The sequence below is a fragment of the Myxine glutinosa genome, chromosome 9 (assembly GCF_964187855.1).
Source record: "Myxine glutinosa chromosome 9, kmMyxGlut1.1, whole genome shotgun sequence".
Lineage (NCBI taxonomy): Eukaryota > Metazoa > Chordata > Myxini > Myxiniformes > Myxinidae > Myxine > Myxine glutinosa.
Window position 1 is genome coordinate 34,094,911 of NC_136269.1, and position 15,641 is coordinate 34,110,551.

The following is a 15,641-nucleotide window of genomic DNA, read 5'->3' on the forward strand; positions in this document are numbered from 1 at the left end:
GGCTTTTGAGGCGAATATTGCAATGAGGTACTTTGCTTCACATGAGCCGGGTCAATCGTGAACCCATTCAGTGTGCGAGTCAGACAGAAGATAAACATACAACATACATCATAAACCCACTGAACCAAGCAATATCAGCACTTGGAGATGGAGAGCACCGAGAGGGTTTGATTCGAAGTTGTGCTGACCTTTGACACTTCCCAAGGCGTGCATCGGGAGTTACACGTGCATTGGGAGTCCGAGCTATCATCTTATTATTCGTTGTACATTCCGTGCAAGTAAATTTCTCTCCTGATGAGATTCGCCTTTCAGTCGATCGATCCGAGGAACATCAACCTCCAGGTGCTGACATGCCAGTCGGGATAGAAATGGGAAAAAATGTAATGTAGTCATGTTTAATTGGCATAGGCTTAGAATACTTGTGATTTCTGTTAATTAAAGCATATATTATTTTGGGATACTGAGATTTAGGAATAATGGTGACAGTTAAAAATATAAAGGACACGTTTTGTTGCAAAAGAAAATGTGGATACAGTCTCAGTCTTCTTCACAGTGGTTATACAACCCCAACAACAAGTTGGGAGCCAAATCTTCCCCATTCTTCCGTGCTGCCTGGGATTTGTCAGGACAGCCAACCGGTCCACATGGATCGGCTCTTTCCATCTTGTGTGTGTCTCTTTCTTTCTCTTTCTCTTTCTCTTTCTCTCTAACCATGCCATGGCCCCGACTTTGTGAAGGTGGGGGTACACCATGCTGGATGTGGGGGATCTCTGGGTCGCTCCTGTGAGATCGATCAGCTGTCTCCGTGCCGTGGGCTTGTTTGAGAGAAATGTCCGGGGCTAAACAACAACAACACTTGGAAACAGAGTCAAAGAGAAATGTTATTAAAAGCTCACATGTGATGTAACTGGTGAACAGAGAGAAAGGGTCGACTCCGGTTGCCGTGGAGGACGTGGGAGGGTTGGGCCATGGAACCACCCTCCCACCGACAGCCGACATTTATTCTGGCTCAACACCTCAGCTACCTGGTAAAGAGTTTTCCCCATGAGGGTTACAGATCACACAGATCACACAGATCACACAGATCACACATTACCCCCAGTGGTGTAAAATGTAAAGAACATTACAGTTGTATCTGTACTGTTTACCTTTCTTGGCAGGGATTACTTAGTCTTGTATATGCACAAGATGAATCATTATAAGAATGCTCCGTCCCACAAGTCTACCCGCTTCCCCCAATCCCTTGCCGGTTATGACGATAACCACCTTTTATCGACTAGATGGCACCAGCCTGTTCATAAATCTCAATCTCATGCAATGATGGCAAGCTGTACTTTTTTTGTTCTCAAATATCCAAGCATCGATGATTTTAGTAAGAAAAAGATAACATTTTGTTTTTGCTGCGTCTTGGTCGAGTAAAAACATCTCGTTCGTAGAACATCTGAATACCTCGAGTAACATCACAATGCCTTATTTCCTGTCCATAAAAGATCCTCTTCCTTTCTCTACTTTGTATCAAGCAAAATTGAAGTTAATGGCTAACCAAATAGTTTCATGTTGATGCAACCTAAGGAGGGCATCAAAACATTAAATGCATAAGAAGGAAAGAACGTAAGGAAGGAAGGAACAAATCTATAATAATAATAAAAGGCAATGTGTGTCGATCAGTTTGTCCGTTAGTTATTGTGTGTGTGTGCATGTGCATGTGCCCTCCATAACTCAAAAACCGTGAAACCTAGGAGACTCAACTCTGCATGCACAATAAGGGAACTCCAAGGAAATGCATGAATGATAACTGGGTGTTTGGGTGTGTTTAAACACTCATTCTAAAGGTCACTTAAGGGTTGCTCATCACAAAAAATGTGCCCAAAGTACAACTCTATTAAGTGCAATAAAAATATATAAATTCATCAGCAGAATCGCCATGAAGGCTGCCGCAGCCACGCCTGTGTATTCAGTGGGGGGAATCCCCTCCCCTAGAGTTAGGAAGGCAAAATAAATCAAATTAAAGATCAAATTTAAAAAAAGCAATTAACATAATGGGAGGATTACTGTAATGGTGTAATGGCTGCCGAGCACATTCGTTTTCGTGGCAATTGAGGTTTTTTGGGGGGTTGGGGGGGGGGGGGAGTTTTGCCGTGCTGTGGTTGTGGCAGTGTAGCTGTTGTGGGAGTTTTATTTTTAAAGGTAGTTCACATCTTGCTTTTCGTAACAGCAATTTGCATCTCTGTTTTGTAACGTCTACCAACTCCATTAGGCTTCATAGTTATTTCCATCTTTTAACTAGTGAAGTATTTAGAAGCTTCATGTTGTGGGGAGCTGGAGCACGCCCAAATGAAGAACGCATGAAAACGGTGTAAAGAGGTCAAACACTGAATGCTGCAAAAGATAAATTGAAGATCCAAAGTTGGTATGTAAATTCATTTGTTTCTTTGATACATAATACATTTACTGCTTAAACTGTAAGAAATGGATTTGATGTGCATTTGCCACTTTGTGAGGTAAATGCTTTGCAAACGGTTTGTATTTCGCCATTGCTGTTTTCTCGTACAGAAGGACAAACTGCTGTATGGTTGTTTGTATTGAAGCCGAATGTGTGCACTGCAATTATGGAGATTTTTTAGTAATTTGCTGTTTGTTTCTCATGTTGTAGTTTCACGGAGCCATCAAATAAACCCTAGCGGTTACAATTAGAATGAGTAAAGCATAAAGACAAGTCAACTCCAAGTATTCATCATTGAATGCTTGTTCTTCACAAGGACGAATCGCTAATCGCTTGCCAAGAATACCTCACATACCATCAACCGTTCTTTGTCAACCATTTTGTTGGAGTGCTTGCTCGAGTACTTAATCAGCTTGGCGAGCGTTCTGCAATATGCTTGGTAATGGAACACGCCCATTTCACCAATTTCTTTACTTTTCATTTTGCGTAAATATTTGGAATGGCTTTGTTGCTCAACTTTGAGTGATATTCTTCGATGTTTGTTCGTTTGCACGACAAGACAGTCGACAGCGGTGGGATTGGAGGAGGTGGGAGGAGGGAAGGAAAGGGGGTGTGGTGGGAGCCCAGAAAGAGGGAGTGGGATGAAGAAGGGGAAAGGGTAGGGTGGGAGCCCAAAAGGAGGGAGTGGGATGAGGGAGAGGAAGTGATGGGGTGGGAGTCCAGAGGCAGGGAGATGGTAGGATGAGGGAGGGGATTGGGTGGGAGTCGGGAAGAGTTGTAATTCACTTTTTTGTCATTTAAAAAAAAAAAAATTACAAATTGACATTCAAGACAATATTAAGGTGATAAATTAAACGTGTGTTCCATTGTCTTAGTTAAATCCGACAAAAGTTAAAAATGTAGCCTTCGCCTCGAGAGGCCCAGCTTCATATTGGATACATGTCATGGTGGTAGCTGTAAGTTCAGGTTGCTTTCCTCAAGGGAAACCCATGTTATTATCTCTTTTAAAATGGTACATGCTATTTGAAAATGACCGGTGGTATTGCTATCCTGTTTGAACGGGTTGTCCGGAGAAACCTGGAGACAGAAACATATATATATATACAGACTTTGCATTTAATATGGAATATTTTCTTTTTTCTTGACTTAGGTTTACTTTCTTAACTCAGTATATCAATCTAGTGAGTTTCTTTTACACTTTGGTGATTTATTTGTTAAAAGAACCATGTCACTGATTGTCTGTCGCAGCAAGAAGTCAACAACAGGATTATATCACAGGTGGCGTGGCAAAATGTACGGACAGGTGCATTTGATGATTGGCTTCACAGTCGGGTATACAAGGGTTGTTGCGTTCTGTATTAGTGGAAAACAACTGCTGCACGTCTCCAAAAGTTATTGCCGCTTCCTCTGGAGATGGTCCGTCAACTCGACAATGCTGTTTGTCATGGAGTGGTGGCTTTACGAAATGACGGCATGAAACAGCGTGCTATTGCTCAGCAGTATGGCATCACTCAAGGTCAGGTGTCAAAGATCCTGAAACGAAATGCTCAGAGGGGTGTCCCTACTCCAATACCGAGGCCAGGACGTCCCCGCAGAACCACAAGGAGGGATGATCGCCAGCTGCACCGGTTAGTCCGCAATGGCCGTACCAAGTCAGCTAATTGGCTTAGAGCTGAGTGGCAGCAACTGACAAATGTGCCTGTATCCAGAAGGCTAGTCAACCAACGACTGGTTCAAGCAGGCTATCGTGCCAGGCCTCCCCTGAGAAAGCCACGCCTGACCAGACAACACCGCCAGCGCCGATTGCAGTGGGCCAGAGAGCACCGTCAATGGCAGCCAGGACACTGGAATCACGTGATCTTCAGTGACGAGTCTAGATTTCTGGTCTATCGTCAAGATGGTCGCGTCCGAGTGTGCAGACAAGTGCATGAAGCCTACAACAAAGATTGTATAGTGCCAAGAGTCCAAGCTGGAGGTGGTGGGGTGACCGTTTGGGCTGCTTTTCATGCAGGGGGCAAAACTGACCTGGTTGTCCTGAATGGAAACCTGAACCAGTTCAAGCACAGGGCCATTCTGGAAGAAACATTGCTTCCATTTGCTCGTGCAGCCTTTCGAGGAAACTTTGTCTTCCAAGATGACAATGCACGGCCTCATCGTGCTCGCATGATCCAACACTTTCTTGCTGACCGTGGTGTAGAGCATATGGAGTGGCCTGCCATGTCCCCGGATATGAATCCGATAGAGAACTTGTGGGCAGAATTAACACGTCAAATCGACCACTTGGACCAGCAGCCGACCTCTGTGCATGAATTGCAGCAGGCTATTGTCACTGCATGGCAAGCAATTCCTGTCCAACCCTTGGCAAATCTCGTGAACAGCATGCCTCAACGCGTGTACGTGCTCTCCTGAATGCTCGTGGGGGTTACACGAAGTACTGAACTGTAATTTTACTGTCCATAATCCCAGTCGTAATTTAACTTTTGTTTTTGTTAAAAAAAATTTTGGCTAATGTGCAAAATAAAGAGATACTTCTGGAAAACGTGCAGAAGTTTAACACAGTACTGTCCATGAATTGAGTTCGATATCAGTTTACATCACTTTCAAGGATCAATTTATTTGTTTCGAAATGTCAAATGTGGTTTTTGTTTCTTTTAAAGGCCACATTAACAAAATCTAGAATAATTTCAACATAATTCCAATGAACTTTTGGTTCTAAGACATCTTGAAAAGTAAGTCCACCCCCACAAAAAAAATATTCCATATTAAATGCCAAGTCTGTATAATTAAATTCATCCTTTATTAATTATTTTGTTATTTTATGCCTGTTTTGCAGAAAATAGGGCAAAATGGAGAAGATTGTCATGGGGACCGCAAGGCTAACCCCCACTCTTGCAGGGAAAATGGCCTTAAAATGCCTGTTGTTGTTTTTGTATGCCTGTTGTTAAGTTTGCCAAACCCTCATATTCTATGGCGCTGCCAGACCTTCTCCTTCCCTCATGCTGCCTTCCCCCTTCCCCTTTCCTTATGCTGCCTTCACTTCCCTCCCGTTGCCCTCTCCTCTCCTCTCCTCTCTCTCTAACCCAAGCCCCACCCCCTTGCCCTCCTCCCTTTCCCTCTCTTTCCCCCAGGTACTTTTGCTAGTTGGAAATAAGAAGATCGAGTAATTGAAGAAAGATAAAGAAAATTGAGGATATGTACATGGGGAAAATGGCAAAAAAAAACCTAAAAATGAGGGTGGAAGGACATTAACGGTTAAAAAAAGAAAATAATGCATGGAGAAAGCCTATAGGGGTGAAAGTGGGGGTTGGGTCTGAGGGACGGGGAGGGGAGAGGTTGCATTGCACCAACATGGTGTATATAAGTGGCCCCTTATGAAAAATACAATTTCCCCATTTCTCAGTGGAAGGTCCCACCTTGTATTCTTCTTGTGCAAGCATTTCAGAGACTCAGTTAAAATAAATAAAAGTAACTACTGAAAGCTGACCCATCGTTGCTATTTGCCAACTACCTGATGACTTCATCTACAGTCTTACACCATTAGTTTTACCTTGTATTGTGTTGCTCAACACGTCTGACAAGTTATAAACTCACTGGCAGTGGGAGAAATTTACACGAGGACATGTACCATTGGTCTTCTACCCTCGAGTTTGTACAAGACGCACATGGGGAGATTTTTTTAACAGCACAGCACACTGTTACTATATTTCTTAGCATGCAAATACCCAAGCCCTTCGTATAATAATGTGTCGTTTATCATGTGACAACAGAAAATAATTTAATTTAAAAATAAAAAATAAAACGGATAAAATCAGCTCACCAAATTATACAACAAGCACCTGCAATGGCAAGCAAGGTAATTCTAATGAGCCAACCTGGTGGTAAGAGACTGGGGAGACTTCAAAGAAAATCAATGTGTTCATTGTCGGGACCAATGATTTGGCGATGTCTGTGGGATTCAGGTGAGCTGAGGATGCAAAAGGATCTGACTGTAACACGTTTCAAAACAACAACATGCATTTTAAGGCCATTTTCCCTGCAAGAGCGGGGGTTAGCCACGTTTCAATACGATCGAACAAAATAACATCAGTTGTGCTCATATCTTCCTTACTAGTATAAAAAATGACACCAAGCTCGATGTGCAATACAAGGTGTGTATAGCCAACAAAAATGAGGAGCTGTGAAAATGGCAGCAGGAAAGGGATGAGTCGAGGGAAAAGGAGGTGGGAAGGAAGTAAAGGTGTTGACAGGTATCATTTTCAATGCACAAAATCTGATCTCCCATTGGGGACCTAATTCCTTGTATTGGAGAGATGACCAGATGAGTTAAAAAAGAAGAAAAGCGTCTTATGAGGCGAAGTGGTTGAGCTTATGCTTGGGATAGGAAAGAGTATTAGCAATGATCGCATCAAATAACCAACCCACCTCATGTCAACTCATAATATCTTAGGTTTTACTCGAGCACCAAAAAAAACAAAAAACGAATAACTTTTGAAATCGTTTTGCAAAAAGACCTTGCAGCAGTTTCTAAATTGGCTACTCGAGTTGACATCTTGGACCAAACGTCAAAGCTTTGTCCGTCTGTGTCAAGCATAGTTTGACACCTTTTATCATTAGGACTCTGTATCTGCCATATATTTTCTTAATATGGTTATCTCCAGCTCATGGTGGAGTACACCAATCTCCTATACCAACCAACCACCGTTTAGAGGCCATTTTTCCCCGCAAAGCGGGGGTTGGCCTTTTTCGGGGACCATGGTTGTTGTTTTTTGGTCCCCTTTTTGAAGCAATGTTTTACGGCCGGATGCCCTTCCTGCCGCCAACTCTGTTTGTCGCCTTTTTACGACACACAGGGAATTACCAGTGAACTGGTACTCAATTTGCCGACCTCGGAAGGATGACAGGCTGAGTCAACCCCCCTGGCGTTAATTCAGCGATCGACCGGGATTCGAACCCAGGATCCTTGGATCCTAAGCTGGCACCCTAGCCGCTAGCCCAACAACACCAGGCTCCTATGAATCTCCTATGAAGACACATTAATAAACAGGGTGTTTAAAAAAGTGAACCATTTGAACGTTTTGTTGTAGAAGAATAACAAAAGGTAGCAAGTTCAGTGATACATTGATGGAAAGCATATACCATGCCATTTTCAAATAAATAATTATACTGCACTTGTAATTAACATTTTCAATGTGTGCTCCACCTCTGTTGAAACAGGTTTTGATCCTGACTAAGAAATTCTCCACAACTCGTCTGCAAGTGGCTGGGGTGGTGCCCTGACGGTAGTCCTCCACCTCCTGCTTCAGGACAGTCAGAGTTTGAGGTTTGTTGGCGTAAACTTGACCTTTTGCCGCACCCCAAAATAAGAAAAATCCAATGCATTCAAATATGGGCTGTGGGGCGCACACTCATGTGCGCCCCACATCCCATATGATGACACAATTTACAAACAGCAGGTGGAGCAAGTCAATGGTTTCACCTGCAGTGTGTGTGTAGTGGGCCACAGTCCTGCATGAGCCATGCAAGTCTGAGTTGGTTTGGAGACAGTAGTTGAGCGAGATCAGCATGAAATTGGCGCAAGACTTCATGGTTCTGCTTGCCGTTGACCGTCACCGTCTTACCATTGGTGTCCTTTAACCCATATGGTCCCAGCATACCCCATCTGGCATTCAATGCACAGCAGCAAGTGGACTTGGGGCCCTTGGGAAACATCTCAGACACATCCTCAGGAGGGTCAGCACCCCAGAAGATGTTGTTGTGATTGTTGACAGCCCCTTTCAAATGGAAATTTGCTTCATCACTGAACCACAAGGAGTTGATCCAATTTGGGTACCTTTCCATTCGGTCAATGAACCAATCACACATTGTTACTCATCTTGCCATGTCATGTAGAGTTAGTTTATGCCTTACAGATATGATGTAGGGGTAGCGTTTGAGTTCAGAAGTGAGAATGCGCCACACAGATGAGGCTGAGATCACCAGTTCTCGAAAATGACGATGGTGGGATTTCTTAGGCGTTTCAATACCAGAATCTCTCAAGATCAATGTTCCCTTGGTTCTTGGTAGCACTTAGTGAGCGGCCACTGTTGCCTTTATTTTGATTTGTCACTCCTCCATGTGTTTGGAAGTGCTCCACAAGCCACTGAATGCTCCCATTGGAATGTCCATTATGGGTGTGAACATTGTAATACTGATGGTATAGTCGGCGCACCTGTACGTAGGATTTTGTCTCAAACCACAAAGTCATGATTTTCACTTTTTGTTCCACTGTGAACACTATAGTTGACGTAGGGTCATACCGACTACTTTTTTTTTATTTTTTAGAAATGGCATACCAACATAACCTGCAAGAGAGATGGTTATAGCATTAGAAACGACAGAATATCAGGCTGCTCAAATCGTCCACTTTTTTGAAGCACCCTGTATGTATAATATAACAAAATATAGGGACTGATAGCCTGGTGATAGCCAGGTGATAAATGATAGCCTGGTGTTGGCTTAGCGGTTAGGGTGCCGGCTTGGGATCCTAGGATCCTGGGTTCGAATCCCGGTCGATCGCTGAATTAACGCCAGGGGGGTTGACTCAGCCTGTCATCCTTCCGAGGTCGGCAAATTGAGTACCAGCTTGCTGGGATGAATGATCACGGTGTGTACCCCGATTTAGAATAGGTACACCGTATCCCTGCGCATCGTAAGAGCGTGACCAAGGGTTGGCGTCAGGAAGGGCACCCGGCCATAAAAACATTGCCTCAAACAGGGAACTATGATTATCATGGGGCCCGCAAGGCCACCCCCCGCTCTAGCGGGGAAATGGCCTTAAAAACGATCATTCATTCATATTCATTCATAGGGACACGTGTATAAATGCACAGATCAACACAGTATATGGTATTTTATACTATACAGTACACACATCCCAGTGTGTACCCCGATTTAGAACAGGTACACCGTATCCCTGCGCATTGTAAGAGGTGATTAAGGGTTGGCGTCAGGAACGGCATCCGGCCATAAAAACATTGCCTCAAACAGGGAACCATGATTGTCATGGGGCCCGCAAGGCTAACCCCCGCTCTAGCGGGTAAAAATGGCCTTAAAAACAATCATTCATTCATTCATTCATTCAATCATTCAATCTCAGCATCTGTATGACCATGTCTTCATAAGATGGGAACTCAAAAAGGTCAATCCATGTTCAATTTCAAACAATATTCCGATTAAATAGTATTAGGCCATGGGCTACTATAGCTGGCCGTGCACCACGAATAAGATGGAAATTGAAACTCTGCGTTCGACACAAGAGGAAACAGATTCCAGAGTAGTTCTATACTGTATGTATGGCAAGGACAAGGGATACAAGTACATTAAGATTAAAATCCCAGACAGCGATGTCTTCTTTATCCTGCTGCACTATGCCCTCACTTTGGAAAATGTAGTCATTCTCTTCGACACTGGCACGAGAAATAAGCAAAGGCTGATCAACATCACCGAGCTTGCAGAGGGCGACACACAACAGCACTCATGTGCCTCCATGCATACACTGGATGTGATACAACCAGTGCCTTCAAGGGCCTGGGAAAGATCAACCCAATGAAGACCCTCCAGAAAACTCCAAAGTATGCCGCTGTACTGTCCAGATTGGGAGAAACGTGGGACGTGGCAGAAAAACTTATTGATGAACTAGAGGAGTTTACCTGCGCCATATATGGTCGCGCTAGAGTGCGCAAGGTCAATGAGCTGCGATATATCTGCATACAGGAGCTGTGTGCCAAGGATAATCAACTCAATCCTTCAAAGAATGTTGATCTGGGAACACTGCCCCCATGTATAAGAAGTCTCGAGCAGCACATACAGCGGGTGAACTATCAGGTTGGAATCTGGAAGAGGGCTCACATTGCTCAACCAGATATTCCTGACGTAAGAGTTGGCCATGGATGGGAGCTGAAGGATGGCAAGCTGGAACCACTGTGGTACACAGGCGATGTTCTGCCACAGCAGCTCATCGATATCATGGACGAACCACTGGATTCTGACGGCGTGGACTCGGATGACTCGGATGCAGAACTCCAGCTGCCAGACATCCCAGATCCGTTTGGCGGAGAAAGCACGGACAGTGACCAAGAATGACAATGTTCACCAATGAATGTGCCCGTTTATTGTTTTGATTGTTGGGTGATAATTTGATCATATTGGTAATGATTACATTCGGCCAGCTTAACCCTTTAAATGCCCGTTGTACAATTTGGCATACACTTTTTTCTAAACCTTTTTTTTTTTTTTCAAGTTGAGAATGTAAATTCTTATATCATTTTCGGATTTTTTATAGCAAACACTAATGTTTTTGATGAAATGATGGTACCAAAGAGACGATTATAAGAATGTAAGGACTCTTTTAAAATGTTGTATTTGAAAGCATCAAATTTAGTTATGTCTATGATCATGGTACATGAGAGGGTCTTACAGCATAGAATTGGTACAGGAGTTATTGATGTATTGAATCATAGGAACGTATTGTCCTTGCTTTGCCATGTTTGCGCTATTAACGAGTGCCAAGTTTTAAATTGTCATAACTTTGTCAGTTTATGTCCTAGAATGATAGTTGTGGTATTGAATGGTCGCGCTTGGGTCCCAGTGTAGTTTACAATATGATTTGAACTAATAAAGTCTCACAGATATACCTCAAACAAACTTAATGTAGAAATTTGATTATTTTTGTGACGTGCCGGATATCTATAAGGGGTGTGTGTATATGTACCCCAATAACTCATATTACATATTGTTGCGGATATGAGGATTGTATTTTTCTGATTGTATTGTATTGTATTGTAAATTGTTATGAATTATTGCTTTATTCTGAGCCCTCCTTGCTCCAGTCTGTTGTATAAAGGTCAAAGGGCGTTCCGGTAGTTAATTCCATAAAGCATACATTGAAGGACACTTTTATACCCTTGTTCAGTAGTTTATTTCCTTATTCTGTGTATGAGGTTAAGGCTTTGTCTTCCATTAAAATGACACTCCATTGCACCAAGTGAAATAGATAGATCCCCTTTCATTCCCATTCCCAAAAACCGCAATTGCCAACTGTTCCCTCCGCGACTCCATTCGCCACGAGGTAGGCTCGGAGAAGAAGGGCGTGTCTCCACCTCGTCATAGAGGGGAGGAGTGAGCCAGCCCCGAACAACCAACCAAGCACGAGGGGTTTGGTTTGAGAGGGCGGAGGGAGAGCGATCGAGGAGGTTCGCGAAGGTTGAGGGGCGGGGCCTATATAACCCGCCGCGGGACGCTCCCCAAGAGATGAGTTCTGAGTTCTGCAAAGAGACGAGCTTCAGAGAGAACTGCGCAAGGAGGGAAGAGAAGCGAGAAGGAAGCCTTTAACACAAGTGCGTGAGAGAAGCGCGGGGAAGCCTTGAGAGAAGTGCACGACGTCATCCTGCTCGCTCCCAGCCTGACGAGGCCCGGTTTGCTGTGCGCCCTGCAAAGCCTTCCAGCTTGTGGTCCGAGCTGAACCTTCCTCCCGGTCCAGCCAATCGTTCCTGCCTCCATTCCCCATTCATGTGAGTCCGTCTCTGTTTGTTCTGTCAAGGGTATAAGTTAAGCCTGTGTAGATAAGCTAGTAATTTTCAGTGTGTCACCTGCTTTTTCCATGTTCCCTGTAAATAACTTTGACTGCTCCTTTTGCTTGTGTGTGTAAATAATAAATCCCGTTACTCTTCTGTACGTCTTCTTCCTCTTTACATTCGGTCGCTTTAGAGGTTTCCAAATTGAATATCTGTGGCGCGATCCAGCCAACGTTCGGGGGATCGGGTGAATCGGGGAAACTGTTCGGCCGCGGTGCCTCCGCTCGGCAAACAACATCCTTATCCGCGGACCGTAACAATTGGTAGTCAGGAGTTGGGATTCGAACCTGGGACTAAATTTATTTAGCCCAAATTTTGGGACACCAATTGTGTTATTGGCAGTAACAATTGGTGTCGGGAGCGGGGTCGGACCCGAAGCGCGCTTAACGCGCTCAAAATTACGAGCTGCTGGAAATTGTTTTGTTTTTAAAGAAAAACCCGAATTTTGAAATCGCGCCATGGCTGGTCAAGGCGACGGGATGTCTGTGGGAGATATAGACGGGGTAGAATCGACCCAGGACCTCGGGGAAATATATGTGGAGGAGGGCAATGAGGAGGTGGTTGAGGAGGTGTCAGGCGCGCAAAATGGCGCTCTCGCGCACGAGGTTACGGGCGCGCAAAATGGCGCCTCGCACATGGCTACGGCGGCCGCGCCCGCCGCACAAGTGGGAGGGATTGACATTCAGGCCCTCATTGCGCAGCTACAGGCAGCTGTACAGATGAATATGGGGAGCCAAATTGAGCGATTGGGAGACCAAATTGGAGGTTTGAAAAACAGTATGGGGGCAATGAGGGACGAAGCGAGGGGTACCGGTGAGGGGTTAGACAAGAAATTTGAGGGGTTAGACAAGAAATTTGAGGGGTTAGACAAGAAATTTGAGGGGTTAGACAATGGGATAGAAGAGGTGAAACATGGGTTAACGGGGGTGGAAAATAGAATGGCTGCCCAGGAGAATCAGATAGAGGGGGTGAAAAATGGGTTAAGGGGGTTAGAAAACACAATGGACGACAAATTGCGGGAAGTAGGGGAGCAATCCGCCCGGGAAATCAAACGGATGGGGAACCAGATAGAGGAGGTGAAAATCGGGGTAGAAACCAAATTGGATGCTCAGAGGGATGAATTGGGACAGATGAGGGTGGCATCTACAAAGGAGAGGGAGGAGATGAAGGAGGAGATACGACGAGGTGTAAGTGAGGAGGTCTCGGGGGTACGCGAGGAGGTAAAGCGAGGTGAAAAGCGTATGGAGAAAGAGGTGAGGAATAATACAGCGAGGTTACAAGGGGGAATAGAGGATCTGACGAGGGGAGTAGAACAGCTGACAGTGGGACAAAAGGAACTCGTAGACCAAGTGGAAAAGAACACTGCAATAATCGGGGGGTTAAAAGCGACACAAAAAGACATAAAAAAAGAATTAATAGCGACACAGAAGGAATGTCAGATGGTACATGAGGGGTTGACGAAGAAGTTGGAAGAGGTGACAGAAGTAATGGAGACGAAGGACCGAGAGGTAAGGACGCACATAGAAACGGTTAAAGTGGCGTTAGAGGAAGAGATAGAGGGGGCGCACCGGGAGATGAAGGAGGTAAAGGAAAAATTAGAGGAGGTGGAAGAAGGGGTGAGTGAAATTAAGAAGAGACGAAGGGAAACTAAAAAGGAAATAAAGGAGGAGGTAATGGAAGTGGTACAAGGTCTGTGCTCGAATCGTGATGATGTGCTCACTAACCAAATAAAGTTTGTAGGTGGCAGAGGAGGTGCGGAGACGAGGTGCCAAGGTGAGTGGCGATATATTCGGAAATGCATATGATGTGAGGGGAGCTTCAGTCGGCTTGGGGGTTGATTTGGATCCGGGTGTTCGTGAGGGACCAATGGTGAGATGTATGACTGGTCCGGAGTGTATGGACAGAGGAGGTGTGCAAGGAGGTCTGGCTATGGGGAGTGAGGGGGGGTGCTGGTGAGCAAGGGTGTGCGGGTATGGAGTGGGTAGCGGGTTGTGGAAGGGCGGCCCAGGCATCGACACCAGGAGGGGTAGTGTTTGGAGGGACGGGGGATGCGCGGGAGCCCCCCGGGAATAACGTACTGTGGGAGCCCGAACGGTTTGGTCCCGCGTTGATCCCGCAAGGAGTGACGCGCGGGGTCCGACCTTCGGGCGCCCACAAGGTCCCACTCGCGCCGTATGATGGCAAAAGCGATTTGAGGGCATACCTGGCGGTTTGAGTACGTGTGTAAAGGCAACGGTTGGAATCCGGACGAAGGTGGAGTACACCTGGTAGGGGCACTGCGCGGTGCGGCGGCGGAGGTGCTGACAGCTTTACCACTGGGTGCTCTCACCCTGCCAGCTCTCCGTGCGGCTTTAATTAATCGTTTCGGTATCGAGCAGCAAAGTGAGCTTGTTAAAGCTCAACTTGCGCAGCGGAAACGCAAGCCCCAGGAGACCATCGGGGAACTTGCGCACGATATTCGCCGCGTGGTAGGGATTGCACACGCGGACATGGCAGCGAGTTCCCAGGAAAGCCTGGCGCTGGATCACTTTATCCAGGCCCTTCCGGATCTGGAGCTCCGACAACAGCTCGCCATGTGGCGCCCGCAGACCATGAGTCAGGTGGCCGACGCTGCAGCCCGTTGGGAAGCAGCGAGGCCCCTGGCCCGGGGAGGCGAGCGCCACGCAGTGGCGGTGCGTCAGGTGGGGCCCGAGCCCGACAGGGGCCCTGACCTGGAGAGCATGGTTCGGAGGCTGGTGGATCGGCGTCTAGCGGGACCTGGACCATGGCAGGCGGCTCCAGTGGTGGCCCCCGGTAGTCCCCGACAGAGTACCCCAATTCGGACATACAGGGGGGAAAATTTGGAATACCGGAGGCAAGCACCTTACCAGGTGAGGTGCTATAATTGTGCTCGGATGGGTCACCGTGCGTGGGAGTGTCGAGCTCCGCGCCGGGACGTTACCCGCCAACCGATGCCCTCAACTCCGCCCCGTAGCGATCGGCCTAGCCGACCTCAGACACCCCCCCGCCAGGGCTCGGGAAACTAGAACATGCCGGGCATGCAGGGCGGTGTTCGGCAGTAGGGGATGGAGAGAAGCCCTCGTTGACGCGACAGGTCATTCATTGTGGCCAAATTGGAACAGGTAGTTTGACAATTCGGTGCAAAATTGCCGGCGTAGGGGTAGACGCCGTGGTGGACACGGGAGCCAGCGCCACGATCATCAGCCCCGTGGTCCTTAATTCGAGTGCAGACGGCTGGGGTAAAATCCAGCGTCTGGAAAATCATAGTTTGCAGCTGGCTACCGGGGCAACGGCTCCGATCATAGGGCGTGGTTTTGTGACCCTCAAGTTGGGATCGGTAAAGCAAGAGATAGAGGTTTGGGTGGCGGAGGTGTGCGACCCGTGCTTAATAGGGTTGGATTTGTTGCCTGCCAGCGGTTGTAAAATTGACTTGAGCCGGGGGATCCTGCGATGGGGAGTGGAAGAGCTACAATTGGAGGGGGTGAGCCCGGCCGAGAGGGTGGAGCTGGAGGCTCCTGAGGCTGTGACCATCCCTCCGGGGGCCGAGGCCATAGTGCCGGCCCGATGGTCAGCTCGCCCGACATGGC

General features: G+C 46.5%; 1 protein-coding gene across 5 annotated transcripts in view; it reads right to left on the reverse strand.

Moving 5' to 3' along the window:
* The window catches only part of OGFOD1 (2-oxoglutarate and iron dependent oxygenase domain containing 1), a 48,314-nt gene that overhangs the window by 16,431 nt on the left and 16,242 nt on the right, over nt 1-15,641 (reverse strand). For 3 of the 5 annotated variants that reach the window (XM_068129324.2, XM_068129325.2, XM_078784261.1), the window contains 2 exons: nt 6,316-6,407; nt 897-1,025 (listed from right to left, as the gene is read on the reverse strand). In XM_068129324.2, coding sequence (XP_067985425.2) covers nt 897-1,025; nt 6,316-6,407 — 221 coding nt within the window. The remainder of the gene's footprint in view (nt 1-896; nt 1,026-6,315; nt 6,408-15,641) is intronic. The other 2 variants (XM_068129326.2, XM_078784260.1) reach the window with 1 other exon arrangement.